General features: G+C 40.9%; 1 protein-coding gene across 2 annotated transcripts in view; it reads left to right on the forward strand.

The window, feature by feature from the left end:
• Nucleotides 1–14,814, forward strand: part of CNOT10 (CCR4-NOT transcription complex subunit 10) — a 32,231-nt gene extending 17,417 nt beyond the window's left edge. Inside the window, exons 11-19 of one of the 2 annotated variants that reach the window (XM_058808020.1) lie at nt 663–784; nt 1,372–1,548; nt 4,129–4,209; nt 8,877–8,990; nt 10,358–10,488; nt 11,242–11,277; nt 11,379–11,506; nt 12,663–12,738; nt 14,547–14,814. In XM_058808020.1, the coding sequence (XP_058664003.1) occupies nt 663–784; nt 1,372–1,548; nt 4,129–4,209; nt 8,877–8,990; nt 10,358–10,488; nt 11,242–11,277; nt 11,379–11,506; nt 12,663–12,738; nt 14,547–14,701 (1,020 nt within the window). In that variant the 3' untranslated portion in view covers nt 14,702–14,814. The remainder of the gene's footprint in view (nt 1–662; nt 785–1,371; nt 1,549–4,128; nt 4,210–8,876; nt 8,991–10,357; nt 10,489–11,241; nt 11,278–11,378; nt 11,507–12,662; nt 12,739–14,546) is intronic. The other variant, XM_058808026.1, reaches the window with a different exon arrangement.
• The last annotated feature ends 4,034 nt before the right edge of the window (nt 14,815–18,848 follow it).

The raw sequence follows: 18,848 nt of genomic DNA on the forward strand, positions 1-18,848 counted from the left end.
TGCAACCCTTAATCACTCGCTAAACTTAGCAATGAAGTTAAGATGGCTCATGGTAAAACAGCCAAACAAACCCCAGTAAACATGGTGTAGAGATAATTCTTGGGACTGACAATTAGGGTACTTTAAATTTACTTGACCCCCAGAATATGTCTGCACTCAACAATCCATTAAACAAGTTAATTTAATGTATCTTTGCATATGTTGTTGTTCAGCTTTGTGTTCCCTGTGGAACAGTTTGGGAGCAGCTTTTCCAAAGAGCTTTCTGAGTGCTGTGTAAGCAGGGAGAGAAGATGGCAAGCGTTACAGTGCCAAGTCTGAATGTTATGTGGCAGATCAAATTATTTCTCTTTAGATATCCTGTCAGTTCTTTTAATATGACTTGGTTCATTGTTCTTTTGCTTTCAAAACAGAGGAGAAACTAGGTCAGTAGGCTATCAGACAAGCTGTCAGAACTAATCTGTGCTTACACTGTGTGCAATAAAACCCCTCTGCAACACAAAGACAATAGAAGGTGCCTGATCCTTCATTGTACTTTAGATTTAAAACTGTATCCATTATTCTTATATTTTAGCAGAGTTCAAGGTCTTCTTTCAGCCTTCACTTACTTTGTCAAGCTCTCATTCAATAGCCTTGATATTTAAGCTCTTTTTTTTTCCTTTTAGACATCAGAACAAGAGACTAAAGGTCTTCCCAGCAAAAAGGGAATTGTGCAATCAATAGTGGGTCAAGGCTACCACCGTAAGATAGTCCTAGCATCCCAGTCCATACAGAATGTTGTTTATAAGTGAGTATGTTTTCCATGGGTTATTTATTTTGTTTTTATAGCTTTGTTAAGGATATATATATGTTTATCAGAAATTTTAAAACTGTTGTGGAATAACTGTTCATTTATGTAGCGAAGAGAGGCATGCTAAAATGCTTGGTGAGTCTTAAACATCATTTTGTGCCTCCTCTGTGATAGCCAGCAGAGGGCTTAACTGTGTGTTTATTGTAAGATGAACATTAAAGCTTAAAATTTACTTATCTGAAATTTCATTTTCAGATAGCTGAATCTGTCCTCTTTTTCTCACTTAAAAACATATATTTTCAGTAATCCACTTTAGAAAAATGCAGGAAGAATCTAGCTGCTCTGCCATAAAACTTGAGTAAGTGAAATCAAAAATCTAGTGAATCTATTTGGGCATGTGATGTATTTTCAATATGTAAAGATAACAAGGTACTATATCTTAATAATTTACATTTGGTATATTAAAATGTTATTTAACATTTTTGGGGTGAAGTTTCTCTGCATTCAGGTACTTTTGGAGCTCTGCTTTTATTTTCAGTTTAGTAGGATTGCTACTTATTGGTCAACTTCTGTGTCTCTTTAAGTGATGGGCAGTCCTCAGCAATACCTGTAGCCAGCATGGAGTTTGCAGCAATTTGTCTAAGAAATGCCTTGCTGCTACTGCCAGAAGATCAACAGGAGCCCAAGCAGGAAAATGGATCTAAAACTAATAATCAGCTGGGGGGAAATACAGAAAACTCTGAAAGCAGTGAAACATGCAGGTAAACAGAATTGAATATAAGCCCTTCTTTTTGTCCAGAGGAACTCTGGGCCAATGGTCTGTGTCTGTGATTTACCTGGTTTGGTCAGCAGAAAAACAGAACATATTTGTAAATTCTCTTAATAATGCTGGTATGTTCAAGGAAATTATTTAGCTGCTTGTTGTTTTAATGTAAGAATAAAATACTGAATTGATTCCTCCTGTCCCTATCAGCTTTTATTAAATTAGACAGTGAAATTATTTTTTCCCTTGGCCATCTTTTTTTTTTATGTGCTGCAAATGTTATGTTTTCCCACACCCTCCTGCTGTGCATATTGGTATTTCTCTAATTGTAAGTGAAATTTCATGTTACAGTGATTTTGTGTGTGAGCGCACGTGCGCCATGTACTTGATTCAATATATATCTGAATGTCTGGAAACTCAGCTGTAAACATTTCCCCATGATCAGATTTGACATTCATCAGCCCTAGTGTGCTTTGTTGTGTTTGCATTAAAATGGGAAACTAGATTTAGAAGGTAAGTAGGAAAGCAGCCTGGAGCTGTTGCTTAATAATCATATTTTGCAGAAAAGAATTTAAGAAAAATCTTTCTTGTCAATAACAATTCAGAAAAAGTAATTTGTAGACACGTATGTTAAAGGAAGGTGGCTTAATTTATTGCATCACCTCGTACATTTGGGACTTCCTTTTGGAGAATAACTTTTGATCATAGTCTACACTTTCATTAAAGACCATTTTGAGGGTAAATGTTACAATAACTCATCTGGAAAAAGTTTCTGGGTAGAACTTGAACTACTTAGAGAGTAATGAAAAAACACTGGTTTTGTCAGACCTGAGTACAGATAAATGTTAAGAAGATAAGCTCCATTTGTCACAAGGTAGGATTTACTGTACACGTACTGTATTGTGTAGGCACAAGGTGCATCCTCGTATATTCTGAGGTTGTCTGTGGCTGGAGGTCAGTGGCTGTTACTGTTTGCAACAATATTTGAAAGCTGCTCTCTATAGTCCTGTTTTTCCAATTACAGTCTGTCTTGTGAAGTGACCAAATGATTTATTAAAGTCAGAGGGAGGAGGGGGTGTTTGTGGGTTTTTATTTTTGTTTGGTTGTTTCTTGTAGGGTTTTTTTTTCTTTTTCTCTTTACTAAGATTGGAGGTTCTCTGGCAAGCGTATATGCAGCCCATTGAGATGAAGCTTCTCTGGTTTAAATGGGACTTCACTTTGAAGCTGTTGGGGCTCACTAAGGGGCTGTAATGAAAACAAAATGGTGCCCCTTACTCAGACAAGACCTCCTTTTTTGTTTTCTATTGGGGTGGTTTTTGTTTATTTTTGTTGGAGTGAGGAAAGGAAAACATGCCCTCTATGGGAAGATCCTTTGCTACCTTCTGCTTTCAAAACCAGATGCTTCTTCAGCTGAAAAAAGCAAAAGAAAGGACTCCCTCATATCTTCCAGTAGTCATTGCCAGTTTCAAAATATCCAACAAAAGAGGCTGTTCTTGAATTTCTGTGTCACATTCTGAAAGGTTCTCTAAGGATTTGTTCCTTCTGACAAGGGAACCTCTGTGAGAGAACAGTAAAACATACAAGGCATTTGAAGAAAATCACACTAATTGAACAGAATGGTTTTAAAGCAAATTCCACTAATTGAGCAAGCTGACTCTTAAGGCAGATTCTTCTCTTATTCACAAGAAAAGAGTGAATGCTTTTAGTGGTTAAGGGTATTTTTTGGAACAAATTTTTGGTAAAGGCATGAAGTATGTACTCTACAGCATTATTGAGTATGAATTCCTTGGAAATTTCTGCTGTACGTTTTGCATGTTGGAGTTATCTTACCTATTTGTAATAGAGAGACATGAAACTCATAAACTAAGTTCTTGTTAAGTGGACAGATTCAGTTTCAATTCTGAATTTTCTTTTAAATCTTTTTCTAGACCTTGCTGTCTCTCACTGCCAAGATACAGCCATTAGCTGTCTCTTCAATTCTCATTCCAGGAAGTTCTTTCAGCTTATTGGAGGGTGAAGTTTCATACTTCTTAAATGGAATGAATACTCCCCAAATGCTCCCCCCCCAAAAAAGGTGTAATTTTAAGAAAGTGGAATTTTATTTGGGAAAAAATAGAAGAGGCATTTTGTAATAAAGGGAAGCTAGAAATTTAAAGGAAGCTGTAGCACTTTGTGGGTTATCTTTCTAGAGTATTTATGTAACTAGTTTTTAAGAGGTCTAGAGAGAAAACTAGTTTATGGCTTTTCTTACAGACCAAAAGGAGAGAAGCTACAAATGCAGCAAATTCTGTGTCCCTCCAGTTAAAAATGCTTATCCTGCACTGAACTTCAAAAATAGTTCAAGGCTGTGAAGAATGGTGTGGGTTGTTTGGTCTGTCAGTCAAATCCTTTTCAGCAAGTGTCCCACTTCTTCCTTCTCAAATAGAATGATTAGGATAAGAACATATGCCTCAATCTGTGAATGACTTCAACTCCCTCTATTTTAAGCTGCAGAATTTATGTTCTTTTAAATGGAGTGAAAAAATACACTGAGAATTTTTAAATTATCTATTATAGTAATACACTGTTTTTATTCTAGCAATAAAAGTCATGAAGGGGATAAATTCATTGCAGCTCCTCCTTCTTCACCTTTGAAGAAACAGGAATTGGAGAATTTAAGGCAAGTAAATAATGTCAAATATTCGTCATTAAAAAAAAACTCTCCCTTAACTGTGATTCCTAGGGGTCTTTTTGTAGCCACCTGTGATGTTGAATTGTAGCTGGTAATCTTTTTTTCAAATGTGTGTGCTTCCTTTCTTCTGGGCTTTGAATCTGAACAAATAGAAACCATCCAGAATTGCAGCTTAGGTAGATCAGTCTGCTTGATTCCAGTATTGTAAGTTTGGTGTTATATACTGGGCAAAGCTGAAAATATCAAGTCTCATAAGGACAAATCTAAAAAGCCTGAGAATGGCTGTTGACATTGGTGGAAGGGGATGGAAATTCCTGTATGTACCTTTTCCCCTTAAAGCCACAGCAAGGCTAGTTTAGAATTCAGTGCCCACATTATATGCCTGTTGGATGGGAAAAAAATGAAAGTGGAAAGCAGCATAAATGCTTTTACCAATGAGAATGGTATTCCTTTCAGCAGGAATAAATCCCTAGTTTACATAAAATAAAAAGCAAAAATGCCTCTGTCCAGGCATTTGACTTTCTCACAATGGAAAAATATATGTAAAATTTCATTGTAGATTTCTTATGTGTTCTCAAAGATCCTTAAACTGCGTGTTCAGAAGTCTGAATGTTCTCCAGCTGGAATAACTCACGTGTGTGTAAATAAGTATCATTTTATCTGGAGTCTCTTTACTTTTCCCCAAGATTACCATTTACTAGCAATGTTAATTATTTCAGGTGGCTTCCAGCTTGTTGAAAATCTCTTACTATAAAGCTTGCACCTGTTTAGGAAAAAGAAATCTGTTTTAAGTTTCTATTATGGACAAAGCATACAGTAATTTCCCACTTGAACTCTTAGGTAAACATTCTGTTTCAGCCTAACCCCAGGTAACCTATGTTTTATAATGACCAGCTTAACCTTTTCTTTGCTCCACTACATGTAGCAAATCTTTTTGTACTCATTTAAAAGTACCTCAGGAGGAATCTGTGAGGCAACATCGATTATTTATTCTGGAGTGGTACAACAGTGTGCTACTTGAAATAGAACATGCTGGATTAAAATCAGTGATGTGGGTTGCTTGTGGGTTTTGTGGTTTTTTTCTCCTCCTGACTGTTGAAAGTGTGGCTGCCACATGTCAAAATTACATGGTGTCAATTTGTGATTTTTTTTTTTTTTAATATGTAGTCTTATTTTTCACAATCAGCTGTTGTTATCTACTGATGAAATCTGACAACATGTCAGGAAAAACTTAGCAGTTCAGCAAGAAGTGAGCTGCTTCTGGTAAAGAACTTCATATAAGGAAAGGAAAAACATTGGGTTTTTTTTTTTTCACTACATACTTTGGTTTAATCTAGAGGACTACACATTCCTAGAAAGAGGTTCTGCTGAAATTGTTTCTAAGCTTCTGAAGATGTGAATAGCAAAATACATTACACTCAAATAGTAGTCCTGTAGCCTTGCTCACTAAGGAGCTAAGTGAGAAAATTGAAATTCTTGTTGAGTCCAGGAAAATTAAGAAGAAAGGATTCTGGATGTTGTCAAGGATTATCCTAAGGAATAGGTATCTCTCCAATTTTTTTTCCTGACAAGTCGCTGAATTGAAAAACCTCTATTACTTCTAGAACTGAAAAGGGACTCTGAATGCTTTTTTTGGATGATTTTATAGAGTTGTGCATCCTTGTAAGAGTTAAAAATGCCTGACTTACCTTTGCCCCTGAACAGTTTTTAAAAGCTAAAAATATAATCTGGAAAAGGTTTACATGCCCTCTATATTGCTTGATACTTCTGCACAAATTGGTGGACTAGTTGAGTGGACTATTCTCATAATAAGCAGTAATTCAATTGCAAGGTTTTAAAAACAACAAGCAGAAGTCTTGGAGACTTCTGAGACTTGAGAGGACGCCAATCATTGCTAAGAATTTATGCACTGGAAGTAGAAACTCCAGTTTTTTTCTTCTGAGTTTCTTCTAAACAATCTTCCTTGGTGCTTCTCATCCTTGGACAAGCCATTTCCCCTGCTCTGCTCTCAGGCTGTGGTATGTTCCACACACCACAGCCACTAACACTGTTTGAATACATCAAGAGAAAAGATGTTCTGCTAGACCATGGTTCACAAAATGCACATTTGGAAAATTTTGTGGATTTTATTGTAAAAGTTGAGATGGACAGCAACAGACCTTGTTGTAGTCTTTCTCCCTAGATTGAAGGTGTTTGTGTAAGAACCCTAATTTTACCCCTCAAAGCAGATAGAGTTAAAGGAATAATTTGTTTTCTCCACGCTTACCCAGTTTTGCCTCAGTTACCCATTGAAAGGTTGCAGTGGTCTGTTTGGCCCTGTCACAATGCTAGAAGCTTACAGTGATTATCACCCATAGCTGTTTTGCTCTCTTCTTCCTCACTCTTAGTTCTTCCCCCATCTCCCCTTTGCTGGTGCTGATTTTCCCCTTGGAGAAAGCACAGTCTGCATTCGGCATTTCTTAATATTTTGTATTGTTTGCCTGTGTTGAAACATAAAAAGGTAGGTATTTTGTATCCACTGTTGGGCTTAGCTGTTTGAAATTATTTCACATTTGTGACGTTCTCTTAATGGTTTAGAAGTGTCATTTTTGGTGCCTTCATACTAAGTTTTGAAGGACTGGATTTGCTCTGGCTTGCCATTTCCCTGAGAAATAAAGCAAGGCAGATGTGGAGTTTGGGTTCCGTAAACTTAGAGTCTGTGTGGGCTGACAAATCCTGTTGCCTAGACCTACACAAGAGGCTGTTTGACATAATCTGGCAGTTTAAAAAAACATTTTTCTTCTTCCTAGTGCAAAGGCAGTTTTATTTAGGGCATGTGGAGGCTTGGTGATGCTGGAAGTCTGCCGTGCTCAAAGGCGACCTGCGGAGTTTTGTCAGAATCCTGAGCGGGGTGAAACACTAGTTTGTCTTTTCCCTTGTGCTGCAATTCTTCTGCTCCGGTTGGCTGTCAGCTCTCCTGAGCTTCGGTTCAGCCAACTCAACAATGGATCCAAGTGCAAGAACACAACTGCATGGGAGGAAATCTGAATGTTTTCCTCCTTAGATGACTGTTGCTAAAGGCTTTTGCCTGCTCTTATGTGGCAGCAAACAGTGGCTAGTGCTTAGAGCAGAGGAGTAAGTTTCATCCTGTTGTGTGATTGGAGCATGTGTTGTGTTTGAATTTACACTTGCAGAAATAAAAATAGGCTTTAAAAAAGTTGTGGGAAATGTAACACACATTGATGGGAAGGGCAGTAATAACCTACTCTGCAGGCCTGACTTGTGTCTAAGGGTATTTTGCTGGTGACACGCAGCATCTCTGCTGATTTAAAAGCTGTACTTCCTTGAGGTAGAGACAAAAAGAGGTTAGTTAGAAGCGGGCTGTTATTGCAGAGATTTTTTTCCCCATTCCATCCCCCTTCCCAGTCACAACCTTTCAGAAATATTTTAGGTTTGGGACTTGAGCTGGGGAAGCTTTCCTCTCCCTCTCTCAAGCTTTTGTATATGCTCAGATTAGATGTGACATCTGGACACAGTGGAGAGGAAGTGGGGGGTAGGGGAAAACACTGGAGAAGTTTCTTATCCTACTTGTGCATAATTAAGGAGCATGCCTCCTGGGAAAGGGGAATAAAGGCACCCCAGGCCCTGCCATGAATGACATGACTTACTGCTGGACCGAAAGCGGGCTTGACAGTTGCCAGAAGGTTGGGCAGTAATAGCCCGCCGACCAGCGGGAGAGCCCGCGCCTCTCCTCCCAACCTGATACTCCACTCAGAGCATCCACTCGTCCTCCCTGGAGAGGAGCAGAGCCCTGCTCACAGCAGGGTGTCCTGGGCAGAGGCTTGTGCCCTGAGGACAAGGCAGCCTGCGCTGAAAGATGTTTTACCAAGTGGAAAATATGCCCAGGAACAGTGTTTGGAGAGGGGGGCAGTTATTACAAAGTGTGAAGCTTGGCCTAATGATGGCGTCCTGATGTGGGGTTATTGTTTGAAGATGGAAAATGTGAGTAGTTCAGATTTCATTAAATGAACTGCCAGAGATTTTCTGGTTTTGGAAAGATAAGCAAGTCTGTGATGGCAACAAAATGCCATGGATCACTCAGAGTCTTGGCACTGGGTTACAGCCCTCAACTGAACACAAAACTGGAAGTGCCAGATTCTCCACTGTTTGTCTCCCTGTGTGCAGATGTTGTTCAATAGAAGAGTGAAATATGTTACAGCCTAATTGATAGCTACTGTGTGTCTGTAGAGTGTGTCTTAGAGCAATCTAGAAACCTGCTACTGTTCTCTACAACAGAAGGTGAGGGCAGAGAAGTACAAATGGGTCCAAGGCAAGACCAGTAACAAGAGTGTGAGAAAGGGAAACTGTCCATGAGAAAAATTACACATGGTGAAGTCCATCTTTTTTTAGTCTGTTATTTATGATGAAAACTGCAAAATCTTACTGAGCACACCATGGTGGTCCTTGGTTTATATTCGTAGGACAATCAAGCCCATAAATAATGAAAACTCTTTAACTTCATGGTTAGATAGGAAGTCATTATTGAAAGTTTGATATATTTCTTTAGCACTAAACAAGAAAGAGGATTTAACAGGTGTGTTTGGAATCACAGAATTCTCCATTTAACATGTTGACTCTCCCCCTCTCCCCTTTGTTTTTTTGTCTGTTTCTTCCAGGTGCTCGATCCTTGCGTGTAGTGCTTACGTGGCTCTGGCTTTGGGGGATAACCTTATGGCATTGAATCATGCAGATAAACTTCTGCAGCAACCAAAGCTCTCAGGGTCTCTTAAGTAAGTCTGAAGGGGTCATTTCTTCTTTCTCACCCCTGTTTTTTGCTGGACAGTTCTGAGTTGAAGCATCCAATGTCTGTATTTGCTTGCCAAATTTGTGTCTGACGCAAAGAATTGCTTGACCTGCTCCTGTTCTTGTTGAAGCCCTGACTAAATGCCCATTGATACACAGGAACATGAATTCCCTCCTTTGTATATGAATTCCACATAATTTGGAATCAATTGCTGCTTTTGTTACTGTTTCTCCAGCTCTGGGTCCCATGCAGCAGCAGGACCATCAGGTCTCTGTGATTCACTGCAGGGTTGCACATGCTTGGCACAGCACAAGGGGCAGGGATGTGCAGCTGTGGGTAGCCGACATCAGCCCAAACCCACATGGCTGAAATGTTACTTCTGAAACTACAGCCTCAGAGGGGAAGGTTTGCTCAGTCACTCAGGGTAACAGATCTTGTGTGTGCAGGACTGTCACTTCACCTGTCAGCAGCACTGTCACTGCTACTGCTGCTTATGGAGGTTCCATTCTGCAGTTTCTCTCGGTCACTTCTCATTTGGCACTGTATTTTTTGGAAGGATATTCAAAGTGCATTCTTTTTCTACTCACCAGTTCTCATAGAGTTCTACAAATTCAAAAACGGCAACTTCAGTACTATCCATCTGACACTGCACTTAAAGCACAAGATAAAGTATAGCAGAAGTTTTTACAGTAGTAATATTTTTCAAAACTGGTAATATATGGTGGAAGGCAAGGTAACTTGTGCTTGTTTTTATATGCTGGTACCATGCTTTAAACTGGTCCATGCCAGTAAAATTCTTTGGCTTTTTTCTTCACACTACTGCAGCTCATCCTTTTGCACAGCCATTGTGCATTAGCAAGGTCTTTGAGGAGTTTGCAAGGTAACACATAATTTTGTGTTACTGTTATGTAATGAAAGAAATGCTAAACAACATTCTTTTGCAAAGACAAAGAGGTGTGTATCTTGGTCCCAGGAAAATAGGTGCTTTATTTTTATTGAATGTAAATTAATGTAACACTTTAAATTATAGATGTATCCATATTCTGGGGTGGCTTTTCTTAATTCTCTGAGTAAAGCCCCACCAAGATACTTTCTCTGTGGAATGGAAACTCCTGTGCATGGATGAATTGTCATTATTCAGGTGTGGAATTTTTTTATAACTTTGGTGCCTAAAAGCAGTAAATGGTAGAACTGGTTATTATGACAATACCTTATGAGCAAGTTAACTTCCATGCTATTGTTCCCAGTAACAGTTCTCATGTGCTCACATCAAAAACTGCATTGTTTGTCTCTCATAACAAACTGTGGGGATTGCTGTGCTGACATTTGTACCCTGACCCTTTGCTGTTGTAGGTTTCTTGGGCATTTGTATGCAGCAGAAGCTCTCATCTCTCTAGACAGAATATCTGATGCCATCACTCACTTGAACCCCGAGAATGTCACTGATGTTTCCCTTGGGATCTCTTCAAATGACCAGGATCAAGGTTAATGCATCCACACTTCATTATAACTGGTTATGCTTTCAGCTGCCTTCCTGCTGTAGCTTTGTAGACACAGATATAATGATGATTCAGACATTTTGTTTTAAGACCTGTAGGTTATTGCAGGGTACAGGAGGGTGTTGTGTTTCTGTTGTTGTGTTTTTTATTTTCCTGGCTTCAGTTCTTTGTGTTTGGTGTGTCTTTTCCTTGTTTGTCACTCCTATGAGGTGGTTAATTCTGTAGCATTAATAGGACTGTATATTGTAGTATTCTGACTTGATTGAAGGAAATTTTTGAAAGCTGTTTTTGTTAAATATGCTATTATGGTTAAGTTTGGGTTTTATGTCATTTATTATCTCTTCCAGCTTTTTGGTCTTTAAACCAGGCTTTGTCATACTGCAGAATACTTTACTGAGATATAGGGAGTGGGGAGACCTTAATCTTAGTCCTCTTGTTGGGAGTGTGTATTCTGTTAGAGAAAAGTACTTCAGAACCATCTGTAGAGTCTACAGCAGCTCTGATTCCAGTGAAATGCCTGCAGTGTAAACTCACTGTACTCATCTGCAAATCTAAAAGCACAACACTGAAGATAGCAAGTCTTGAATGATGTAAACTCTTGAGCAAACTGATCTGTTTTCCCTCTTTAATGTCAGACTGTGAAGAAAGCAGAAAATTTGTATCTTTGTATTATTTGTGTAATAACCTTTAAAAAAGGTCACAGAACATGACGTGTTCGTGTTTGTTTTTTCTTTGCAGGGTCTGACAAAGGAGAGAATGAGGCAATGGAATCTTGTAAGTACCAGCCACTGTATTCAGTGGAGTACAAGAACTTACTTGGCCAGTTGGAATAAAAGTGTAAGGAAAAGAAGAATTTTATTTTCTTTTAATTGCAGCTGGCAAGCAGACCCCACAGTGTTACCCCAGTTCAGTCACGTCTGCTCGAACAATGATGTTGTTTAACCTTGGAAGTGCTTACTGCTTGAGGAGTGAATATGACAAAGCTCGAAAGTGTCTTCATCAGGTATGAGAAACAAACCTCAAGGCAGCTTTAGGGACAAATGTACTTCCTTCAAAGTGCCATTCAGATCACAGTGAGTTCTGGTGATTTCACAGCCCAGCTTACTTGCAGATCCTGCTGAGATGATGGCTTTTCTCTGTCTTTATGAACCAGTCTCTATTAAAAACAAAATTAATTCCAAATTTCTTACTTGTGTAAAAAGTTCGATACCACTACAGGCAGCATTTTATTTTCCTTTCATATCAGAGCAGTGGAAGATGGCTGGGAAGCCTTTTCACGTTTTTTAAGTTAACTTGTTTGTGGGTTTTTTTGTGGTCATTTTAATGGTTTGGTAGTAATGCTCCTTGTCTGCTCCTTGTCTGCCTCTTGTCCCAGGAACTCTCAAGTGCTGCTTTTGAAATGTTGTCTCCACCTGGCCTGTGTCACGTCACTTGGTCTTTTTCATGGCTGGGACCCATCTGTTTCAGCATGATGTTTCTCTTTTTGCAGCCACTCCTGTCTGTCAGGAACACTGCTTGGATGCATTGTTGAGTTACAAACTCAAACAGCAGCTTCCAAATTACTTCGCAGTGGTTGTGTATGTGAACAGATTCAAAATCTTTCAGGCTCTCAGCTACTTAAGGCAGCTGCCTGGCTCTTTTTCCTGCTGAGGCTTCTCATGATGGGGCAGGTGTCTCTGCCTGGGCTCTGTAAGACCTCTGTAAAGCCCAAAGGAGTGCAAGGCCTAGGAGTGCATAGGTGTAAAATACAGTGGGGCTCTGCATCTACAATAAATTCATTGACTTCATAGCTGAAAAATGGTTGTATATGGAAAGTTAATGAACAGTGTTTGTTAACTTTGTATTCTGAACTTTGGAGCAGTGGAAGTTACCTTCTTCACCTGTCACCTCAGCAGGAAACCACGCTAGGCTGGCCCAAGAAATACAGATCCATATGAACATAAGCACACAGCAGATGGCCCTGCTAATTAGTGTGAAACAATCTTGCTATGTAGATAATCTTGCAGTCTCTCCTTGCATGTTTAAAACTGATGGAGTGTATGAGTTTGAAAAAAATCTGGTCTTAGTTGATGAATTGATCTTGTCAAGGGGCACTTTCTTTGTTCTGGATCTTTCTCTTATAAGGACTTTTTCTCCCCACCCTCTTGTTTTTCAATAAGGCTGCTTCACTGATCCACCCCAAAGAGATCCCTCCAGAGGCCATCCTGCTGGCTGTGTATCTTGAATTGCAGAATGGTAAGTTGGGAGGTGTTCAGGCAACCTAAGTCTGGGATACAAAGGGAGGAGGGCAGCACTCATCATTCCTACTCTACAGGGAGTTGTGCCACTATTTTGAACAATACACTTTAGCCCTGCCTCCTTCTTAACCTGCTGTAGATCCATGTATGTGCACCTTCACTTCAGTAGTTTGCCATCCTGTTCTTACACACACCTCCTAAATATTCATTTCCTGAGCTGAAGTTTTCTATCTTTAGTGCAGAGTTCAGCAGTCTTGGATAGGCTCTGTGGAAGTTTGCAGGCAACCCCAACATGGGAAGAGATGAGTTGACTCCATGTTTCAGAAGGCTGATGTATTATTTTATGATATATATATATTATATTAAAACTATACTAAAAGAATAGAAGAAAGGATTTCATCAGAAGCCTTGCAAGGAAAAAAAGGAATGATAACAAAAGGTCATGACTCTCAGAGAGTCTGAGCCAGCTGGGCTGTGATTGACCATTAATTAACATGAGACCAATCACAGATCCACCTGTTGCATTCCACAACAGCAGATTGGTTTTCTTTTCCTCTGAGGCTTCTCAGCTTCACAGGAGAAAAAATCCTAACAAAAGGATTTTTCATAAAATATCATGGCTACATTCTCAGTAAAACTCTTGATGAAGTTTCTGCTATAAGGAGGGTTTGAAAAGCTTTCTCCATTAAAAGCCAACCACAATCCAAGTTTCCCAAAGAAGCTGTGTCAAGGCTTGTGTAGCAAGTATGGCAGCAAAGCTTGTAATACTGATAATTTTCTCTTCCACAATGCTTTCCTTTGAAGGTTCACTTGGTTGGTAGGAGGGGAAAGCTCTACATAATGGGAAACTGGAAAGGTTGCACTTGAATTCTGCAGTGAGAGCAGACTGGTGCAGCTGCTGCTTGAAGCTGTCATGGTTGCAGACCTGTGCTCCTTGGGGGGCACTTCATATCCAAGTGTTGTGAAATGTTCTGTGTGCCTGTTCCCCTTCAGTGATGTTGCACTGCAGTCAGGCAGAGGATTTGAGCATTTGCATTTGGAATTGAGACTTCTACAATGCTTTTCTTACAAAGATGTTTCTAAATTGGAGTTTTGGAAACCTTTATTTCTGCAATAAAGATGTACAGAGCAGAAAAGAGTAGAAAGTGGGATTTCCATCCCTCACCCTCTTCTAAGTACATGACTAAAGGAGGCTAAAGCCATTTTTGTTCTATAAAGGACAACAAAATGGTGCATCTCTTCTGAAACGAAAACTTCAGGGAAAGAAAACTATGAGAGAAAAATGCTCTCCTCACAACTCAGTGCCTTTTCTCCTGTAATTTTACAAGTTTAATTTTTAACAGAGTAAGTTTTCCATGTATAGTGGTAGTTGTTTGATGGACTGTACATACAGTTAAAAATCAGATTACTTCTTTTGAAAACATCTTTGATTCCCTTGGCATTTGCATTACTGTCTGCAGTGTCACACTGTGAGGGCATTTTGTGTGAGGTCTAGAGCCTCGCTGTGCAGCTGGGAGAGAGAAGAGGTGACCTTTGGGAAATTGGAAGGTGCTTTGGCATCTTCCAGCTCTGAGGTAAAAACTCAATGTCTTCAGCTAAGAATAGGTGGACTCAATCAAAACTAATTTTTTTCAAATTTCCTGTTGTCTACTGCTTTTCCTATCTGTGCCAGCATTTCACTGGAGAGGAGGGACTGCTGGTGTACCTGGCCTGGGCCCAGGGCTGGCTCATCAGCTCTGTCCCTGAACAGTAATTCATATGCCATTAAATGGTATTTTGGGGTTTTAATTGAAACTTGTCTTGTAGGTAACACGCAGCTGGCACTGCAGATCATCAAGAGGAACCAGCTGCTCCCTTCTGTGAAAACACTCTCTGACATGAGGAAAAAGCCTGTTTTCCAGCCAGTCCACTCCATCCAGCCCATTCAGATGCCAGCTTTCACCACTGTTCAAAGGAAGTGAGGTTGTGCTTGAACCTGCTGCTGCCCTGGTCAGGGGGGCTTGGGATTTTGTATATTTTTTTAACCTAGGACACCTGAATACCCCAATTGCTGGAGTGTGTTTGTTTATGTAAATTTTTAATAAAAGATGTAAACCAAAAGACTTGTTTGTAAAGGTTATTTAATGAATGATGGTAGGTTAGCACCTGCTTTGAATGGGAGTGGTAGCTTATTTACAAAAAAAAAAAAGCCAAGTATGTAATTCAGCTCTTTTTGAAGAGAATAGAGGGGAGAGCAGTGAGTGGAGAAAACCATTTACCTGCAGTAAAGTCCAGAAGTAGCAGTTGAGCTGTTATGTTGGCTGCTGTTCTGACATATATAAGCCATGCTCTTCCTCAACAAAGAGGGAACCTGTTTCTGGTTTTTTTTTTTCTTTTGTGACTTTTTTTTCCCTCTCTGGTTTTCCTTTGCCCAACAAAATGGTGTAAGGGTGCAGCTATGGAGGAAGCATGGATCTGGCTATAAGAAAAAGGTTGGGTTTGGGGTGGTTGTTTTGTGGGGAGCAGGGGTTGGGTGGGTGGCGGAGTTTTGGGGGTTTTTGGTTATTTTTTTTTCTTTTGGAGAGGAAATTGTGGCAGTTTTTAAATCTAGTTTCCAATGTAGAGGAATACCTCTCGTCTTAACAAAAAAACATATTTGCCTTTTACTGAAAGGAAGATGGAGCATAATCAAGGACCTTGTGGTTACTGACAGTGAGCACAGGAGAGGCACAAGATAATTGGAGCCCAGCACTCCTCTCACAGTCCCTCCAGGGCTGTTTTGTGCCATTTCAGCTATCCTGATAATCTCCAGGGCAGAGCTGAGCTACCACCTTATCTCCTGTGCTGCTGGCATTGTACTTTAGGTGCTGGCTGGAGGCAAAGGTCACTTCTCCCAGCAGCACCTTGGATTCAGGGCCTGCCCCTTCTGCTCCCAGTACCGTGAGTGTGAGGGAATGCACGTGTGTCCTGGAGAGGAAGGAAGGCAGCAGGATTTGTATCCATCATCTTGGAGAAACCAGCTGAAACAGCACAGCAAGCCTATTCAACAATGTGCAAGTTGTGGAGTGAGCACAGGTGTGTCTCCAGAGGGAAGCAGCAGCTTGGGACCTGCTACTCTGTCTCGTGTCAGATCAATCCTTTCAGAATCCAACCCAGTAGTTGCCTTTTCCAGTGACTTTTCTATCACCGCAACGCACCCTTGTCCTCAGGTAGGGACAAACCGCTTAGAAACACTAGCAATAAAAAAGTATCAGGAGTAAGTTGGTAGCGATCACCCTTCTTGAAAGAGAAGAAAGGGAGCTGATAGATCTTTTACCTCAGAGCAGATTGACTGATTAAATACAAAAAGGTTCAAGATGCTCCCTGTGTGGTCCCGGGCCCTGAATGGAGACGATTCTTCCCCGCCCCCCAAGGAATGCGGGGCATTCACATGCAAAAGCTGCTGCGGCCGTGCCCGGGCTCGGTGAAGGATGCGGCTGTTTCCCAGATAAGGCTCCTCTTATCGCAGCACGTGAGCCGCGGCCCCGGTGCCCCGAGGCGGCTCCGCCCCCACCGCAGCTGCGGGATGGACGGGCGGGGATGGCCGCTCTCAGCGTCCAGCGTTTGCTGTTAACAGAAAGGAAAAATAAATATCATAACACGTCAAGGGAGGCAGCAGCCAAGGACCTGGATTCTCCCTTCAATCCTTTTGATCTCTGGTAGGAAAGAAGTGAAGGTCAAGTAAAACGGTGAGCTGTCCTTCGGTAGAAAACGGGGAGCATGAGCAGCCCAGGCTCAGCAGAAGGCTCTTAGTAAATCCAGTAATGCTCAGCAGTTTGGTTTGGGCACCTTCCCGAAGGAAAGGGTGCCCGTCCCTCTCCCTCCTTACCTCCAGGATCTCCGATGCAGCAGCACAGAGGCTCATATTCCCAGAGCAGGAGAAAGGGGTGCAGTCCCTTTTCCCCCAGCACACACCACAAGCATTGCTGCTGCCGCAGGACTGCTCCTGCTCCGTGCCTGTGGCCACTGCTGTCACCTTTAGCTGTGCCCATGGCCCCGGTGCAAGGAGTGGCCAGCACTCATCCAGCAGTGTCCTGAGCCATCTCCTGGTGTTCAGGGAGCTTTTGGGTACCAGCTGCCTTCAGGAGGGCACAGAGGAGCTAAGGGAATACAGAGTAACACAGAAGCTGGACAAACACACCTGGGCAGCCTTTGTCCATACCTCCACAGGGCCTTCTCCCTCCTTCCCTCCCACTCGAAAGGATCTCTGTACTCCCGTCATGATGCCAGCTGCTCCAGCAGGAAGAAGGCAATGGCCTGGTGATGGATTTTGATGGAGGTGCTGAGAGCCTTACAGCTGTACAGCTGATGCCCAGAAGGCATCTTGGCTCTGAAAAGCTAAAGCAGACAGCACTTCCAGAGCCTGGAATCCACCTCCACTGCTACCCATGTTGGGAATTCAGGCAGTGGCTTTAATTCTCAGCCTCACCTGTAGAGCATCTTCCTATGCTCACTATTTCTTTTCAAACCTTTTCCAAGGTAGTGAGGAAAAATGGCAGCTTTCCACTAACCCAACTTTTTGACAGCCTGCCCTGTAAGATGCCAGAGAGGCTTATTAAATGTTCTGGTGACTTTGCTTTACACTGCCATGCAGAAAAAGCATTCTTTCAGTGGCCAAGGTGAAGGAAAGGAAACCTAGAAATGGACCTAAAAAAGTTAAACCAGAAACTTCCTGGCAAAATATTGGGAAAAAAAAGATGGAGTTTGAAGCAGTGAGTTCAATATCACAACTCTTTCCCCCAGTCATGACAATGAGGACTTTTCTAGTAACACAGACAACTAGGAGGGGCTTTTTCTTTTTTGCATCCTGATAGAAGAGAAGGCTTTTTCTGGGTGGTACAGAAACAGACACACACACAGCTGCCATGAAAAAAACCTCACATTTATTTGATTAAACAAAAATAAAATAAACTGCATAGGAACATTTTAAAGTCCAGAGAGACACTGACTTTGTTTTAAGGCTGCCAGTAGCTGATACATCGTCTCCTTGCTACATCCTTCAGCCTTCCCTATGGACCACAAAGATACATTCAGAAGCCTCCATTAACACAAGGGTTCTAACATTTTGTTCACTTATTCTACATAAAAGTTTGCACATAACCTGTCATGCTTTCTTCTCTGCAGTACTCAACATCTGACAAGTAAAAATTGTATCACTTTTTGTCCAAGTAGAAATGTGATGCCCTTTTTGGAGCACGGCAATTTTTGTCACAGCCTGACTCATTTTCAATTAGATAGAAAAGCTCTGAGCAGCTCATTAAAAGCAGAGCACTGTCTGACCTCCTGAGCTATTTTATTATCAGGAGAGCAGCATCATTAGTTACTAAAGTAGAAAAGAAGTAACAGAAAACTAAGAAACCAAATCAACTCAACATCCAAAGAATTACAAGATCAGTCTGGATCCCAATGCAAACCTGCACTGAGGCAATGCTACTTACAAATCAGTAGTGAAAGTTTTCTAAGATGGGTCATACATCTACAGCCAATTAAGGGGGAGGGAGGGGGGAAAAGCATGTTTGACATTGGTTTTATGAGGCTGAGCTTCATTTTGTTCAAGGCTTGCAGTTTCTATTTGAGTTAAATTGCAGGCATGTGTTTCACACCCTCAACTCCTCCAACCAAGGACCTGTGCACGAAGCGAGCAGGGCATGACAGGTAATGCACAGTACAAACAAGAGTCACAGAAACCCCCACCAACTCAGGTGACTAAGCAAACCTTACAAACTAGTTAAAAACCTCTTAGTCATTTTAGAGAAAAAAAACAAAAAAACCCAAAAAAACCACAACCACTAAAAAAACCCCTCAGAAAACAGGCATCTCTCTCTCTGAAGGAAAAACTACTACATTGTCTGAAAAATACTCTACAAACCTATAAAAGGACTTTTTTTTTTTTTAAACTAGTCTGGTAGTTCAAAAGGAAGTTACTTGACTACATCAGTACACAGACACTTAACATTCAGTCAGTAAGGCTCTATGAAAAGAGCTTAAAAAATTATCTACCTGAGTTTGTAAGTTGATACAATCATTAATAGAAGGTCTAAGACCATGCAGGTACACAAAGCATTTTTAGAACCATTATTGGTTGAACAA

The sequence above is a fragment of the Ammospiza caudacuta genome, chromosome 1 (assembly GCF_027887145.1).
Source record: "Ammospiza caudacuta isolate bAmmCau1 chromosome 1, bAmmCau1.pri, whole genome shotgun sequence".
Classification (NCBI taxonomy): Eukaryota; Metazoa; Chordata; class Aves; order Passeriformes; family Passerellidae; genus Ammospiza; species Ammospiza caudacuta.